The sequence below is a fragment of the Podarcis bocagei genome (genome assembly GCF_964188305.1).
Source record: "Podarcis bocagei genome assembly, chromosome: 12".
Classification (NCBI taxonomy): domain Eukaryota; kingdom Metazoa; phylum Chordata; class Lepidosauria; order Squamata; family Lacertidae; genus Podarcis; species Podarcis bocagei.
In genome coordinates, this window is record NC_138137.1 from 1,415,257 (window position 1) to 1,433,513 (window position 18,257).

The window sequence follows — 18,257 nt, forward strand, 5'->3', positions numbered from 1 at the left end:
TTTATCAAGTTTATGTATTTCCTGAAATAAGAGTTTGCTGAATTACAAAATTAATTTAAAGGTAGAATTAACGGCTGCAGGAGACCTATAACCATTTCAGGAGTGGGGGAGAAAACACTTCGGTAGAAAAAGAATTGAAATTGCCCTGAGAAAGCCCACGATTTTCCTTCAGGAAATCAAAGTTTCACACATTGCTAAAAGTCAATTACACAGAGTAGATTCAGACAGGGTCGGCCTGCTGTTTTTAATGAGGGTTGCAGATGCAGCGGCATCACAGGACTCAACAAGTGTGGGGTTGTGTTCTGACTGACCTAGATACACACAAGCAGCACACAAGGAGAACGACACACAGCTTCCTCTGAGCTCTAGGAGCTTGTGTAAGAACACGTGGAGAGCCCTGCTGGGTCAGGTCAAAGGCGCATCTGAGGCAGCCTCCGCTTTCCACATTGGCCTCCCAGATGCCTCTGGCAAGTCAGACAGCAGGACCTGAGGACCAGAGCCTTCTCCTCCCTTGGGGCTCCCAAGAAGCAACTGGAATACCAAGGAGGCTCCTCTGTCAGTAGACGTGGAACACAGCATCCTGCACAGAGGTGCATTCGCCGGAACAAGGATCCTGGCAGTAAAATAGAAATATGGACAAGCCTTTTTCGGAGAAGTTTGCGAAAGTCTTTAATGCAGATCTCAAAGTATCTGTGTGAATGGAAGAAAAGGCTGGAAAATACCCCCCCCCCCCGATTTCTATACCACTTGGAGGGCTGCCTCAATGCTTTTATCAATGTTTTATCGGTAGCATAATTGGCATGCAGTGAACATAAAATGTGAATTTAATTTAGCAATAATTGGCTACTTCTGTTGATTTGGAGTTTCTGAGAGTCTCTTGGTAAGAAGAGAAATGCTACGTCTTGGCATGATAGATTTGCTTCCTGCCGCTCTGAGCCCTTTATTTTGCTTTGGTTGGATGCTTTACTGCTTTCTGAAGAAATGCATTAAGTGCAGAAGAGAACAAAGGAGTAATCAGAATGGAAATCCAGAGACGAAGCCATGTTCCTCTGCTGCAGCAAAAACAACATAATGGTTCAGATTTCTCAGGACACAATTTATTGTAGCATGAACTTTCATGAGCCTTCAAGGTAGTCGAAGCTGAAGTGCTCACCACCCCAGTCCTTAAGAAACCACCTCCCTCGACAACAAATACTTCCATGTTTATGAATATTTATTATCAAGTTTTTAGTTACTAATGTATGTAAACATGTAATGTATTGATTCCCAAATTGTGGAGAGGTGCTGGTGGAGAAGGAAATACAGTGGTACCTCAGACGCTTCAGGTTACAGACTTCGCTAACCCAGAAATAGTACCTCGGGTTAAGAACTTGGCTTCAGGATGAGAACAGAAATCGCACGGTGGAAGCAGGAGGCCTCATTAGCTAAAGTGGTGCTTCAGGTTAAGAACAGTTTCTGGTTAAGAACGGACCTCCAGAATGAATTAAGTTCTTAACCCGAGGTACCGCTGTATTGGGTACCATCTGAGCTTTGTGTTTGCCAGAGCCATAATCTCATTGGTAGCCAGGGCCGTCTTTAGCATATGCGCCGCCAGGGTACAAAGAGCCACCCAATGCCCCCAAATTCAGTTTAGCCGCCCCCATTTTTTTAGGGGGGACCAACTCAAAGTTGTTGAGCTTTTTGGGGGGAGGAAAATCGCCTGTAACGACGCAGCGGAGATAGCTGCTTTTGCTTCCTGACTCATCAGAAATATTTGACGCTACAGAGTAACAGAGCGACAGAGGAGGGGGGCAAGGTAGTTTGCTCCATTGCTTTTCACTGCCGCCAATACATTTGGTGCCCACCAGAATTCGGTGCCCAGGTGTACCACACCCCTTGCACCCCCAGGTAAAGACGGCCCTGTGGGGAGCATTGCTAGGTGTATGCAAGGTGTGCCCAGGCATACCGCCCTGTTTCAAAAACAACAATTTGTCCCAACGTGGCTCCCCCCCCCCCGAGTATATCCTACCCTCAAGGGAAAGCCAGGTGACGCATGCCATGTGTAGTTTAGAGAGGCACCACTACAGAGAAAGTGAGCGCCTCTTAAAATCTTGGGAGCTGAGTCTGGGACCAATTGTGGCTTCCAGGGCACATAGGAGAGTGACCAGGTTGTTTCTAAATGTGGAACTGGGCAAATCAGTGGTTTATGATGCTAATCTTTCTCTTCCTTGCCATTAACAAACATAGGGCTTAATAAGCCCTCCAGAACTTTTGTGATGTGTTTCTGCATGCAAATGGCAAATGGCACCCTGTGCCATGAGATGTTTGAGACAAGTGCTGCCAAAGAGAAGCTTGAAGGGGGAAATGTTGATGCTTATTGTCAGGGGCTCAGGAACAGAGGCACAGGGGAGAGAGGAAATGGAGAGCGAAGGGGAAGAATCGGAGGGCAGCGTAGGGGAGTATGGCAGCGACCCGAGAGTTTCCATGAGCTTCTCCAGCGAATCAGAAGATTCCCAGAAGGAGGCGCCGATGGTCAGGGCAAGGGGGGTCCCAGGGGGGACACGCCAGAAACAAGGGGCCAGCGGGGACTCCCAAAGCAGCAGCTGGAAATCAGGACCAGCTTCCCCACCAGAGCGTAGTGGGGGGGGGAAGAGTCCCATGGGGCAGGGCCAGCGTCTCCTCCAGCAGGGAGAGAAGATGAGTCAGGGCTGACCACGCCTCCATCGGAGAGTGAGGGAACGGAAGGGAGGTCGGGTCCAGCTAGCCCCCCCGAAGGGGGAAGCAGTGATAGGAGCAGTGTAACGGTCAGGAGGAAGGTTGCCGGCTGGGCGCGCGTGCCAAGTTCAAATGTACAGGCGCGTGGGACAGCAGAAAGCCCGGATTGGGAACCAGGTCCTAAAGCCCGCCGGAGGCAGGGGGAAGACTCAGGGGACTCAGCGTCAGAAGAGTCTAGGAAGGGCGAGACCCCAGCTGACAGGCGGAGCCAGAGGAGGAAAGAGGAAAGGAAGAGGTGGAGCAAGGCTAGAGTCTTAAACTGGTGTCTGGGGGGAGGAGATTCAGATGGAGCTTCGACGGTCTAGAGTTTCAGACGTAGAGCTGCACGCTGCGGCTGTCAAAGTGAAAATGAACTTCAATAAAGACTTTTGTATATAACAACGAACTGCCGTTGGTCCTTTGTGAGCTGGGACCTTGGGCAGCTCTGACACTTATTATTTTTATTACCCTCCTGGCATATTAATAAGTTTTTCTCCTCTTCTCCCTAGGCATAATAAAAAGCTCCTTGCTGGCAACTGTTCTGATTGATATTGATGGCTCTGTCTGAGCAACAAACGTTGTGGCTTTAGGGACCTCCATTTCCCAGCACCTGAAGGGAGCTGGACTTGATTCTCAAAGCAAGATTTCATGCTGCATCACCAAACTCTTTCAGACCTTCCTGAGGTTCTGCCTTTATTGGCTGATACAGAAAATATAGAGTCCTTTGTCTTTAACAATATTTAGCTGCCCTTTCTACCTCACCTCATCTTGAAGACTTGTGGTATGCATAGGGGTTTAAATCAATATATTGCAAATAGGTAAAAATATGAATAAACAGTGACCCGAGACCCTCGCCTTCAAGGCTGAATTAACTCTGGCTACAAACCCATGGAGTTGTGGAACCCCTTTTCCACTGGGACTACTGGGTCACAGCCCTCCAAATGAGGGCTATTTTTAACACCCTACCCTGCCAGTCATCATCATCATCATCATCATCATCATCATCATCATCATCTCAGAGTAACAAACTCTTTTCTGTCCCACACATTTTTTATACTTCCATTTAAACTGAGTGATGCTCCTGGAGACATTTCAGTAAATCTCTTCTCAGCCAATCCATTTCCTGCATCATGCCACCAATCCTAATCAAAAAGTAGGGCTATGGCAAAGAGCTCCTTCCCATTTTTCTCTAGGTAGAAAAACATGTGGCAGACATTTGAATATTCTGACAGCCAGCTTTCCAGACCCTGCTGGGCAGATTCCCACTCCCTCTGTCGTTAGGAGGGCAATTCAGCTGCTTGAGGAGCACTGCTGCACCAGGGGGGTAGCCCATCTGAATAATACATCGGTTCTGAGCATGCCCTGAGTTGTTTCCTTGAAGGCCAGATCTTCTAAAAGCTTGTAGCATGTTCTGGTAACCAGAGAAGCCACAGGATGTGTCTTCTACTTTGAGGATCTTTTGATATTTGGACTAGTACTGTATTAGTTTTTTGACCTTGCTAGAGAGAAATAGCACGGATGCAGTGGGAGTTTCTTTCTATAATAAATATCTAGTTTTTACTTAATCTTTCTGCATTTATGACTTGAGTTGGGAGGGGAAACGATGGGTGGCTTGTGTAGGTGTTGCAACAAAGTCTGTATTAACCATTTCCCTGCATTCATTCATTAAAAGACAGGTGACCTTGGGGTCCTTTCCAACTCTGCAATTCTATGAAAAGCTGCTGCTGCTGCTGCTGCTGGATGGAGCACAGCAGGCTGATCCGAGCCACATGCAATTCCAAAGTATTTTGCAGGGCATTTCCAGAAAAGGCATGTGGGTCTGCTTCCAACAAGCTCCCCTCCTAGCTTAAAGTTCAGAATATTTTGCAGGATTTATTCCTTGCAAGCACAGAACAGCCATTGTGTGGCCCCTGTAAAAGTGCCAGTTCTGCAGACTGAAGCAATTGACTAGGCATATGTGGGGCAAGACAATTCCCAAGGTAGACTGGTCCCAATCTGTTAAGGGCTTTATACACTAATGGGAGCACTCTAAATCTGGCCAGGTGACAACTTGGCAGCCAGTGCAAATCTCTGAGCAGAGGTGTAATATGCCGACATGGTCTCACTTCTGCCAGCAACCATGCTGCAGGAATCTTCACTAACTGCAAAGAAAGCCCCATACAGAGGGCACAGCAGTGCCTGGACTACCATGGTCAATCTACCCTGGTCCAGGAATGGCCGCAGCTGTCCTACCAGCTGAAAGTGGCAAAAGCTGCTTGAAGCCATCCTTGGGCCTCCTTGGGCCTCCAGGGACAATGCTGGATCCAGAAGCACCGCAGACTGTGAATCTGCTCCTTCGGCAGGAAAGCGGCCCCATCCAGGGCAACAATGGGCCATTTCTTCAACGTGGTGGGAACCAGGCACCCACAGCACCTTTGTCTGGCTGGGATCCAGGCTTGGCTTGTTTCCCCTCATCCAGCCTATCCCTGCATCCAGGCACCATAGAATCATAGAATCATAGAATCATAGAGTTGGAAGAGACCACAAGGGCCATCGAGTCCAACCCCCTGCCAAGCAGGAAACACCATCCAAGCCTCCCTTGATTCAGCTGCTGTGGAAAATACACCTGTGTCATCAAGGCTCAAGATGGCACCTCACCCAAAGCTCTTGCTCTCAGCAGCTTCATATAGATATTAAATATCCCCCAGTATTAAATAGTACTGGGGATAAAATGGGGCCTTGTGGCAGCCTCCCCCTAGGTACTCCCTGGACATGGTCACATGAGGTAGGTTCCAAAGCCCTGTAGCCTCCTACTACCTTTGGTGAAAGGTTGCCAAGGCTGGCTTAGTCCCATGGGTCTAGAGAATCTGTGTCATTCCAGAATGCCAGTATTGGTCCCAGCACAACTCTCTGTGGTATTTACAACCACCTGGTAGTTAGTTCAAATCTCATACTCCCTCCCCTATAGACAGATTTATCAAAGTAGTTTCTCCAGAGAGTTTCCTTTTTGAATAATGGGGAGAAAATCTGTTTGTTGATGGATGGCAATAAATACAATACAGCGGTACCTCAGGTTACATATGCTTCAGGTTACATATGCTTCAGGTTACAGACTCCGCTAACCCAGAAATAGTACCTCGGGTTAAGAACTTGGCTTCAGGATGAGAACAGAAATCGCACGGTGGAAGCAGGAGGCCCCATTAGCTAAAGTGGTGCTTCAGGTTAAGAACAGTTTCAGGTTAAGAACAGACCTCCAGAACGAATTAAGTTCTTAACCCGAGGTACCACTGTACAGATAAGGCTTATGCATTCACCTTAGCAGCTCAAAGGATCAGGGAGAATTTCATTGTACACCATGGGGTCTTGTGGGCTGGGACCACCTGTACTAAAGTATACTTCTATACTGTTTGTATTGTTGTGATGACCAACGGTTTCTAACAAATAAATTTGACTGACCTAACCGAAGGGTCCAGGGCCAGTTTCTTTAGGAGTGGCTGTCCCACTGTCTCTTTCAAGGTGAGAGGGGCCAGTCCCTCGTGCAATGAATCATTAACAGTGCTGTGGACCCAACCAACAACCCCCTCTGCTAGATTTCGTGAACCAAGTGATGTGGCTCAAGAGGACATGCAGTTGGGCAAATAGCCACAAGTACCTTGTCCACATCAGGCTGCATAAATTGACAATGATCCCATGAAACATCCCAGATTTTGGCACTGGGTACTTCGGTTAGAACTGCAAAAACAGCAGAATCAAAGTCACTCTGAAGTACGAGACTTTATCCTCGAAATGTGCAGATGGTTGATCACAGCGGGTCCTTGAAAGCTCCAGAGATCCCTCTCCCTGATGGGAAATGCTGTCTCTTTGACCGAGCATCAGAGGACGCACAGGTAAGTGGCTTGCACTTAGGGGCCATGTTGTGTGAAGGAACACAAATTGCACCCAGCGAGGGATTCACACTCACTCCTAGGTCTCTGGCTGAGTGAAATAGTAAGTGGGATCCTTTGTCTTGGGGTTGTTGGGTTTTTTTGCTGGTCACCCACCCTTTTTTTTTTTTTTACTGAGTGCATATAGTTGAATCTGTGTAAGTTAATGTGCATATTCTGTGGCTCCACCATACAAAAAAGCTTGAACCTGGTGCGGTAATCAATTGTTGGCAAGTTCAGATCCCACAGACAGTAGTATCCTGGCAGCAGTTTCCCCTACAACCAGCCTAGCTACTCCATTCTGCATTAGCTGTAGTCTCTCCACCAAGCCCAAGGGTAGCTCTGCATACAGTGCATTGCAGTAGTACAACCCTGAGGTTGCTCCTACAGAGACAACTGTGGTCAAGCTACCCTGATCCACGAATGACTATAGTTGCCTTAACAGCCAAAGTGGGTAAATGGCACTCCGAGCGACTGAGAACCCCTGTGCCCCCCTCCAGCGACAGAGCTAGATCCAGGAGTACTCCCTGACTACACCTCTGCTCCTTCCGTGCAACTCCCTGCAGAGAACTGACTGGTCTTCCAGTCCAGAATCTGCTCACACCCAGAGCTTTTGTCTCTCCATGATTCACTTGGTTTATCAGACTGGTCCAGGACCTGTACAACCACTTTGAATAAAATGTTACAGAGTTCAACATATTGATGGCACCTCACTCCAGATATCCTAATGATCACTCTCAGTGGCTTCATATAGATGTTCAGTAGCACTGGAGACAATCTAGTGCCCTGCACTAGGGGGCTGAGAAACATTTGCCAAATGATATCTTCTGGAATCGTCCAGGGAGATAATATTGGAAGTCCTGCAGAACAGTGCCCCTGATCCCCATCTCCCACAGATGGTCCAGGGGACTGTTGGTATCCAGAGATGATGAGAGATCGAGTGGGAGCATCATGGTCACACTCCAGCGTCACTCTCCCAATGAAGGTCCTCCATCAGGTTGACCAAGGCTGTTTCAGTCCTGAATCCAGCTACAAATGCACACGGAGATACAGTTAAGTTAAACTGCTCACCTGCATAAGTGCATTGTTCCTTTAAAAATCAGGATATTCTTGCTGCATACTCTATGTAAATGAACACTTTTTCAAGTTTTGATCTTTACCCTTTAATTAGTTTGCACTGAATATGCATGTAAATTGTGGGAAGGTAAAATCTCTTCATTCCATATTGATGGTTCTGCTGCTGTGCTCAGTGCCCTTGAATTTATTTTCAGGGAATTACAGGGTGAGTCCTTTAAAAGAGGCCCCATGGATACAGATACACTCACCCTGTACAAGAGGAGGCCTTTCAGTGGGGAAGCAGAATGGAGCTAAAGAAAACCTTGAAACGTTGAAAAGCACGACTGATCATGACTGGCACCATACATGATAGTTCATGTGGAAAATCACAAACTAAACAACTCAGTGTGTAGGTTTACAAAAACTCATTTACAACAATGTACAGCGTTTCAACAACTTCTAATTCATTTAATCTTAAATAATGTATACAATGCCAAGATAATAATGACTTGAGCAACTCAGTATCTCAAAGCCAAGCAATCCAAATATTTCTGAAAAAGTCCATGAGGGAAACTATGTGTAGACTTGCGCTGCTGCAGTCTCAACAGAACTCCGACTATGAGATATTTGGATTTCAGTCTCTGTTTCATGAATCGTAAACCTACACACAGAGTTGTTTAGTTTGTGATTTCTCTCTCTGAATTCCTTGGGTGTATCTTGGTTCAAGTGGAAAGGCAGTATACTGGGGGTATGCAAGGAAGCGGCAGTTTTGCACAGCCCATGCAATTTTTGTCTCAGGCCCTTATCAGCCACAGACTCTTTTGTCTTGCATCCTCCCACCATAATCTGTTCAGCAGAAGCAAAAAAACGGTGATGCCTACAAAGGCTTTTTCAAAAGAAGTAAGAACTCTTTGACAGTGAGCAGGAACTGAATGGGGAGAGAAGGCTCTTAGCTGAACCATGTCAGTAGTGACGTGATTTAGATAATTTAGTTTGAAAAATACTAAAAGTCTACCTTCAAAGAACTGGCTGAGGAGTTCGAATAAATATGCTCCTTCTAGTCTTTAGTCTCCACTACGTAGAGTTTTCTGCCTACTTGGGTTCCACTTTCTTTAGCTACCCTGTTTTGGGGGCAGAATCCTTAGATGCTCTCTTCCTCCCTGTGCCCTCCCCACAAACACAACATGCAGGCCCCCCCTTGCCTCGAGTACAGCAAGGTGTTTTTAGCCCTCTCTTTCATTTGTGCCTTATTACCACAGCCCCATGTTTCCGTGGCTCTTTGCAACAGAAAAAGTGTTTACAAAGTAATGAAGAAGAGAAAGCAAGGGATCGGGCTAAACCACATAAAGACAGCTGGGGAAGGCAGTGATTCTGAGAGCTTCTTAATGGACAAAAAGGAGAAAAACAAACATTCCCAAGACAATTGCAGACCCAGGCGAAAGAAAGGACATTTGTTGCACTTTGGCAAAGCAGCACAGGTAGAAAGGCATCACAAATTATGAGCTGTAGTTGAAGGGTCTGATTGTGTCATGTCCACCTGCCTGTTTTTCACTGCATGGCTCAGCTTCCTTCTCAAGGAAGGGCTTTGTTAAAGTATCCTGCAACAATGCCTCCTCTGCCACTTCAAACAGTCCTCTTTTCTCTGCCACTGGAAAGGAAAATGAGACCTCTTTAACATGTTAAATGGTGCTCCCACAAGCAACTCTGCAGAAATGACAACAAAACGATAGTTTGGCCAACTGTCTGTGTTTAGTGCAGAGAGGAGGAATTCTAATATTCCAACAGACACTGGGAATACAGAAGATATCCGGCACAGCTTTCTATGCCTCTCAACAAAATGCCAGCCCTGTATTTCCCTTGGCAAAAAATGGCAGCATCATCAGAATTTAGAAGCAGAAAATCAGATCTGGCTTACAACATAATCAATATACAAATTTAAAATAGCTAGGACCAATTATTTCCAGTAGCGATGGGCACACAAACAATACCATGGTAATACAACAATACAAGAAATACGCAGAGCAATCCACACTGTGCTGGACAAAGCTCTGCCTAAATCTTAACACAGCAGGAGTGAAAAGAGCTTCCCTGTAAGTGTGGATCCTATTCCTACGCATGACTCCTGGGGCTCAGAGGGACTTACTCCAAAGTAGGTGTGCCTAGGATGCCAGCCTGTATATTATTACAAAGTGATCAGTTCAGTTGTAGTCGGTTATTACATTAATATTCTACCTTTCCTCCAAGAAACACAGATTCTGCTTTTCAACTTTTATTTTCACAATAACCCTCTGGGGTAGGTTAGTTCAAAGGATGGTGACTGGTCCAAGGTCGGGGGGGGGCGGGGGGGCTTCATGGCCGAGTGGGGATTTGAAGCCTGGTCTCCCATGACCTAGGCTGATATTCTCACCACTATACTGCACTGCCCCTCATATACTTATTTAGTTAAGAAAACGTCCCACAGAGGAGGCAGGCTGCCGTATCCACAGCACTGATGCATTCTGTGACCAATCACATCCTTTGCTGGGGGCCAGTAATTCTGCTGCTATCTCGCATGCAGCCGTGGTTTATGGCTTACTGCTCATGGGATGTCGGGGCAGGGTAAGCCATGAGCGTAATGCTATGACAAACCATAGCTTAGCTCACAGCAGTGTAGAAGCAGCAGGATCAGAGGATTGTCTCTCCTGGAAGAAGCACATGTGCTCATTTGTGCCAAGCTGTGGTTCGGCTTAGAATTGCATGCAAATTAGGCCGTTGCGTTTACAACAGTCCATTTCCAATGAAATGATTTAAAAGGTGTGTGTGTGTGTGTGTGTGTGTGTAGGAAAGAGTGAGTGAGTGAGAGAAATTAAATTTGCACATCCGAAGGTCTTTATAAGTGTCAATCACACAGATGTATTAAGGAATGTGGTAGCTTGATCTCTTGATCACAAAATCCTCAAACAGTCCTTCTAGTTTCGTGGAACTTGATGGAACAGCTTGCTAATATACCGTAATCCTGGGACTGTGGAACTGGGGGAAAGGTCAACATACTGATCTGGGGGAAGTATATCTGAATTACTTCCTCTATGTCTCTCCATATAGATTGTTTTATGCTTCCTAGTTCCCTAAACAATAGGAGGCTTTAGAAGTAGACATTTACTGTTGGGGGACTATATTGCAAGCAGATTGTTTAGATCCAAATTTTCTGTGTATGCATTTGACAGGTCAGAGTTCACACAGCTTTAGTTTTGTCAGTGACTGATATTCATTCCTCCACTTTTCGCCTCCCTCAGTGAGTGAGACTTGAAGGAATACAGCCACAAGTCTTTTGTGGTTTTGTTGTCTCCCCCATTCACTCATTCAAAGCCCCCACTGCCCTTTTCTTGTTCTGTGAATGCATTCAGATATCTCTGCATCTTTAAAAAAACAAAATTTTGCCCAGGAAGTGGGCAAGAGAAATGCTACCAGTCTTAGTTATAACATTTCACAATGGACAAAATGGAGACTGCTGCTTTTGGGGGGTAGGCTGGGTGGGCTATCCATTTCAATGTGGGTTTAAAAAACATTTAGAGTGATAGATAGATATGATAGAGAGATCTATCTGTATTTCAGATGTGTGCCAAATGCAGGTGTCCTTGACCTGCTCTGGAGGAGGGTAGGACTCGAACCTGTGGCTTCAAGCTGCAAGAAAGGAGATTCCAACTAAACATTTGGACAAACTATCTGAGAGTAAGAGCTGCTTGGCAGTGGAACAGACTCCCACGAGAGGAGGCGGAGTCATGCTTTTCCTTTAAAAAAAACCAACAGGCATAAATTGGTCCATATAGTTTTCCTTAATGAAAATCCTCTCAAAGCTATTTGCCTATCACTGAACCTTCCTCCCCAAGCACCACAGCTGAAAATACCTCCAAGAGCCCCTTTCAGCTGCTCAAAAAAAAGATAATGTGGGAAAAAAACCAAGAAATAGAGTCAACAACTTCCAACATCTCATCAACTTGGGTTTTCTCAGTGCTATTTTTCTAATAATAATAATAATAATAATAATTTATTATTTATACCCCGCCCATCTGGCTGGGTCTCCCCAGCCACTCTGGGCGGCCTCCAAAAGAACACTAAAATACTATGGTACATCAAACATTAAAAGCTTCCCTAAACAGGGCTGCCTTCAGATGTCTTCTAAAAGTCTGGTAGTTGTTGTTCTCTTTGACATCTGGTGGGAGGGCATTCCACAGGGAGGGCGCCACTACCGAGAAGGCCCTCTGCCTGGTTCCCTGTAACTTGGCTTCTCGCAATGAGGGAACCGCCAGAAGGCCCTCGGTGCTGGACCTCAGTGTCCGGGTAGAACGATGGAGGTGGAGACGCTCCTTCAGGTATACTGGACCGAGGCCGTTTAGGGCTTTAAAGGTCAGCACCAACACTTTGAATTGTGCTCGGAAACGTACTGGGAGCCAATGTAAGTCTTTCAAGACCGGTGTTATATGGTCTCGGCGGCCGCTCCCAGTCACCAGTCTGGCTGCTGCATTCTGGATTAGTTGTAGTTTCCGGGTCACCTTCAAAGGTAGCCCCACGTAGAGCGCATTGCAGTAGTCCAAGCGGGAGATAACCAGAGCATGCACCACTCTGGCGAGGCAGTCCACGGGCAGATAGGGTCTCAGCCTACGTACCAGATGGAGCTGATACACAGCTGCCCTGGACACGGATTTAACCTGTGCCTCCATGGACAGCTGTGAGTCCAAAATGACTCCCAGGCTGCGCACCTGGTCCTTCAGGGGCACGGTTACCCCATTCAGGACCAGGGAATCCCCCACACCTGCCCGCCTCCTGTCCCCCAGAAACAGTACTTCTGTCTTGTCAGGATTCAATCTCAATCTGTTTGCCGCCATCCATCCTCCAACCGCCTCCAGACACTCACACAGGACTGTCACCGCCTTCACTGGTTCTGATTTGAAAGAAAGGTAGAGCTGGGTATCATCTGCATACTGATGAACACCCAGCCCAAACCCCCTGATGATCTCTCCCAGCGGCTGCATGTAGATGTTGAAAAGCATGGGGGAGAGGACAGAACCCTGAGGCACCCCACAAGTGAGAGCCCAGGGGTCTGAACACTCATCCCCCACCACCACTTTCTGAACACGGCCCAGGAGGAAGGAGCGGAACCACTGTATGACAGTGCCCCCGGCTCCCAGCCCCTCAAGACGGTCCAGAAGGATGTTATGGTCGATGGTATCAAACGCCGCTGAGAGATCCAGCAGAACTAGGAAACAGCTCTCACCTTTGTCCCTAGCCCGCCGGAGATCATCAACCAGTGCGACCAAGGCAGTTTCAGTCCCGTGATGAGGCCTGAATCCCGATTGGAAGGGATCCAAATGGTCCGCTTCTTCCAGGCGGGCCTGGAGTTGTTCAGCAACCACTCGCTCAATCACCTTGCCCAAGAATGGAAGATTTGAGACTGGGCGATAGTTGGCCATCGTGGCCGCATCTAAAGATGGTTTTTTAAGAAGCGGTTTAATAACCGCCTCTTTCAGCGGGTCTGGGAAGGCTCCCTCACGGAGGGAAGCATTCACCACCCCACGAAGCCCATCGCCCAGCCCTTCCCGGCTAGCTTTTATAAGCCAGGATGGGCAAGGATCAAGGAGACAGGTGGTTGGTTTCACTCGTCCAAGCAGCCTGTCCACATCCTCGGAGGTAACAGATTGGAATTGATCCCACGCAATTTGACTAGACAGGACTCTAGCACTCTCCCGCCCCGGCCCTGCTCCCACGGTGGCGTCTACCTCTTCCCGAATCTGAGCGACTTTATCTGCAAAAAACTTTGCAAAATCATTGCAGGAGATCAAGTGGCCCGTACTGGGCCCCGATGTAGCAGGTGGTTCCGCTAAATTGCGGACCACCTGAAAAAGTCTCCTGCTGCTGTTTTCTGCAGATGCAATAGAGGCGGCGAAGAAAGCCTTCTTCGCCGTCGCTACCGCCACTTGGTAGGCTCGACACTGAGCTCTAACCTGTGTCCGGTCAGCTTCAGAATGGGTCGTCCGCCACCGGCGCTCTAGCCGTCTCAACGATTGTTTCATTGCCCTCAGATCCGTGGAAAACCACGGGGCTGTCCGGGCTCCATGCAATCGGAGAGGGCGCTTCGGAGCCAAACAGTCAATAGCCCTGGTTAACTCCACATTCCAGCGGGCCACCAGGGAATCAGCTGAAAGGCCATCAACATGGGATAAAGCATCCCCTACCACTCTCTGGAAACCATTTGGATCCATTAAGTGGCGGGGGCGGACCATCCGAATCGGTCCCACCTCCCTGCAGAGGGGAAGGGTCGCGGAGAAGTCAAGTTGCACCAGGAAGTGGTCTGACCATGGCACTTCTTTTGTTTCGCTTTTACTTAGTGTCAGAACACCAACATCCGTGGAGGTAAACACCAGGTCCAAGGCATGTCCGTGGCTATGGGTTGGGCCAAACTTATTCAGGGACAGCCCCATGGAGGCCATGCTTTCCACGAAGTCCCGAGCGGCCCCTTGTAAGGTCGTGTCGGCATGGATATTAAAATCCCCTAGGACAACCAAACTAGGTGTCTCCAGGAGAACATCCGCCACGACCTGAAGCAGCTCGGGCAGGGAATCCTTGGTGCAGCGGGGAGGTCGGTACACCAAAAGGAATCCTGTACTGCCCCTATTGCCCAACTTCCAGAACATGCACTCAGAAAACTGGGTCTTTCTAGAAAAAGAGGTGCTGGAACTCACCATGAACGCCTCCCTTCTTCTCTTAGAATGGCAATGGTGCCCACCTGAGAGGTGCCGGAACTGAGTTCCTGTGAGTTCAGGCTTTAGAAAGCCCTGGGATCTCTGCAAATATATTAAATTTGCTGGTGGCAGGGAAGGCCTATGGCAAGGATTGCTGTCTCCCTCTCCAGTTTCTCCAAAGGTTTCATTAAACCTCTGGAAGTGTCTTTCAAAATGGCAGCTTATGGAGACAGCTCGGTATCTTTGCAGCCACATAATCTTTCATGCACAATATAAAGCTCAGTCATAAATAAACTGAGTTGCTTTGTGTTTGTGTGCGTGGCTGGGTAGAGTGATTCATACAAACCTACTTAGAATACTGGATGAATGTAGCCAAAGTCTATGAACTATGAGGAATACTCTTGTCACGGCTGAGGGAGAAAGGAAACAGGAGACAGGAGGTGGCAAGAAAGGGTGCGGAGTGTTCCTTGCCAGCTGCATGCTAGAATGGCATTTCCCCCAGACTCCCACAGGCATGAACACTGAGCACTGCTAAGCAACCAGAGATGTCCTTCAAGCCCAAAGAAAGGAAAGCCAGTCTGGTGGGTGCTAGAAGGGATGACGGATTGGACTTGGGGAAATGCCCTTCTCTCTCTCTCTTACCAGGGGCATAAGACCCCCCCCCAGTCCCCCCCAGGCTACACCACTCTATATTACTGCTGGGTTCCTGTACAGTAGGGCTTGACACAGTGGGGCAGGGGAGTGCATCCTTGGTTCTTGCACAGATCCAACAAGGTGTAGAACAGGGTGGGGGGAACTCCCACTCTGCACAGGCAAACCCACCTGTCATCCACCTGGCAGCATGATGAAGCTTGTGAACTGCCCTGAGATCTTGTGGTGGAGGGGGTTATGTAAATCAATCAAACAAACAAAAGCATGCAAGCAAGCAAGCAAGCAAGCAAGCAAGCAAACAAACAAACAAACAAACAAACAAACAAACAAGCTGCCTGGCAGTGAGCAAGACACTCTGAAGATATGCTTTGGGGCACACCTTTAAAGAGACTTGCTGTAGCCCCCAATCAGTCTTGGGAGTCTCTGCAGAAAAGGAGATCCCCTAAACAGAAAGGGGTTTGGATTTCAAGCGCTTCCTCCAGCACTTTGCATCCAAGTTGCTGGCTGTGCTGGTGCAACTAAGGCCAGCTGATTGTTGGCCACAGAGCCATCGCTGGCCATCAGCTGGTCAGCAGTGCTTGCAAGTCAACACTTCAAAGCACCTCTAGCAAATGCACACAGGCACCCGTAAAGTGTATCTTACAAGGCCCAGGACTATATTGTGAAGTGAGGGAGTTCCATTCATGGCAATTGCAGACTCTCAGCCTCCAGGTCTTGGCACGGAGTGATGACTTCATTGCACCAGTGACCCAACGGCAATACATTTCCTATCTACTTCAGAGGCTGGATGGTGCCATGTCTAGTTAGATACAGAACTGCAAAGGGCTCTTCCCTGCCAGTGTCCAAACCCTGATATTTACTGTGGATACAAGTCTGCTGTTACAGCTACCTGCTTGCAACTCTTTGACTGTGCCACTCCTGATCTCCGCCCATTAACTTTGTGCTGCGAACTGCCCTGTGATCTTCGGAGGAAGGGTCGTATACAAATTTATTAAATTATAGTAATTAATAAATAAGCACATGAACAGCAGAATCCCTCAGATGCTCCAGTGCCAGCCTCCAGCCCTGGGCACCTGGATGTTTCACTCACCTGCCTTTTAGTTGTTTGACTGCATAACACTATAATCCCAACAGAGCAGTCGCTTCAAGTTAATGAAGGGTCTGCAATAAATTGATAGAACAAAGCAGCCACATTTTTTTAAAAAATGCCATTTAATCATAATCTGGGCCTTATAACTTTATAGGCTTAACCCTCTGATTAAACCTTACAGCCATAAGCAAACCAAGAAACAAAAGCTCTTAAAAACGGATCCTTACCTATTACTTTTCCTAGGAAAAGTGACTTCAGTGAGTGGAACTGGAGGCTTGATGCTGCTGGCAGGGTGTAGGTGACGGCAGGGTAGAGGTCCAGCTGGAGGAAGACAAAAGCAAAGAAGCCAGGCTTTGAGAAGGCTGCCACCCAGCCGGGTCTTCCTGGAGGAGGTCACCCTCACTAAGCGGACACTTCTGCTTGGGGCTGCTGGCTTCACCCTGATAAGCAGGACATTCCAGCAGCAGCAGCAGCAGCCGTGAGAGCCAGGGTCAAGCCTCAGTGGGGAAGAGAAATAGCCAAAACATGGTGCTGCTTTCAGTCTCCCATCCACTCCCGTTCACAGGCTCACATCTTTTGGTTTGCTGAATTGTCTGCTTTAGAAATGAAGGACATTTATCCTTTTATGTTTATCTATCAGATTTCTGTTCAGGGTTGAACACATTGTAAAGTGAGACAATTCATATTTCATGTAATAAAATCAAATAGCAAAGCACCAAACTCTGTTATTGTTGAAAAACCAGATTTCAGATTTTGAGTTTCAATTCAAATTACACACCCAATTCTGACTTTTGTCTACAAACAAAACCAGAACTCCAAACACACTTTGAGATCATTTGCTCATGTCAGAATCTGACATACTTGAATACATGAAATCTGCTGAATTCTGAATTATGATTGCTTTCATCATTAATTTCTTAATTAATTAAGAGTACAACAATTGAAAATAATAGAGCAGAAGGAATATATCTATTAATAGCCAAGGTCTGGCACAGTGTTGTCACTCAAACCTAGTGCTATGAGTCTGGGGGCAGGAATGTTGGACCCCTCTAACCCCTGGGATCCAGCAAGGGTTAAAAGATGGGAGGGGTATAAATAATAAAGTTGTTGTTGTTGTTGTTGTTGTTGTTGTTGTTGTTGTTGTTGTTGTTGTTGTTGTTGTTGTTGTTGTTGTTATAGCTTCCAGGTGAGGTGATGGGGGATTAAAGGGCTCAGTGACATTCGTCAAATGGGTGGTGCCCCCTCCCTCCACAGAAAAGCCAGCTGAGAGCAGCGATGGGGCAGTGAGGTGACTTAGAAGGAAAGAAGCAAGTTGGAGAGAGCCAGAGCAATGTTTGAGAGCAACGTTTAATTTCTGTTTGAATCCAAGGCTGCAGCTATGGAAGAAAAAAGACCCCGTGGGGGGTTAATGCTGTGAACCCCTCCATCACAGTTTCAGGTGTAAATAAGGCATATATTACAAAGACCCCACCAGAGTCTCTGCTGGGCCTCATTTCCAAAAGGACACAAACTCTGAGCAAGCTTGGGACCTCTGGAACCTAATGCCACGTGGATCTTGGCATGGCAACCATCTCCTTCTTTTGGGAGAAAGCAACATTTGGGCGTTCAGAGAAAGAGAGTAAATGTCAACACCCCCCTGTGTTGATGTGTGTTAGGAGGGCTTCCGCAATTCCTTACTAATTTTCCTGAGTGACGCTGACAGAAAAGGAGCTGCATTTTCACCCTTCCTTTCAAAGCTGACATCGAAAGCTACACCATCTTTTCTGCTCAGCATTGCAATGTTCAGGACAACCCTGGGCTAGACACTTGCCAGGTGAGGAGAAAAGACTGGTGCCCCCGTCTAAACAGAAAAGCCAGATGGATACCAACAGGGAAGTGGAAAGGGAATAAGCAAGCAGGCAAAGAGAGTGAGGGAGAAAGGAGCGGAGGAGAACTGAGCCCAGATTTCCTAAGAGGAACTAGAATATTAATGTCTCTGAGGCTGGTTTAAAGTGGCCAACCATCTGAGGTCATGACCAAAAGAAAAAGGTTGTGCTTCCTTTTCCTTTCTTTAGAAAACATGAGGCTTAGGGAGCAAATGCGGACATCAGGCTGGTCACATGAAAGCAG

General features: G+C 47.3%; 1 protein-coding gene across 1 annotated transcript in view; it reads right to left on the reverse strand.

The window, feature by feature from the left end:
- The window catches only part of CNTNAP2 (contactin associated protein 2), a 1,111,520-nt gene that overhangs the window by 38,296 nt on the left and 1,054,967 nt on the right, over positions 1-18,257 (reverse strand). The window contains exon 21 of the mRNA XM_081165093.1: positions 16,376-16,469. Within this exon, the coding sequence (XP_081021219.1) occupies positions 16,376-16,469 (94 nt within the window). The remainder of the gene's footprint in view (positions 1-16,375; positions 16,470-18,257) is intronic.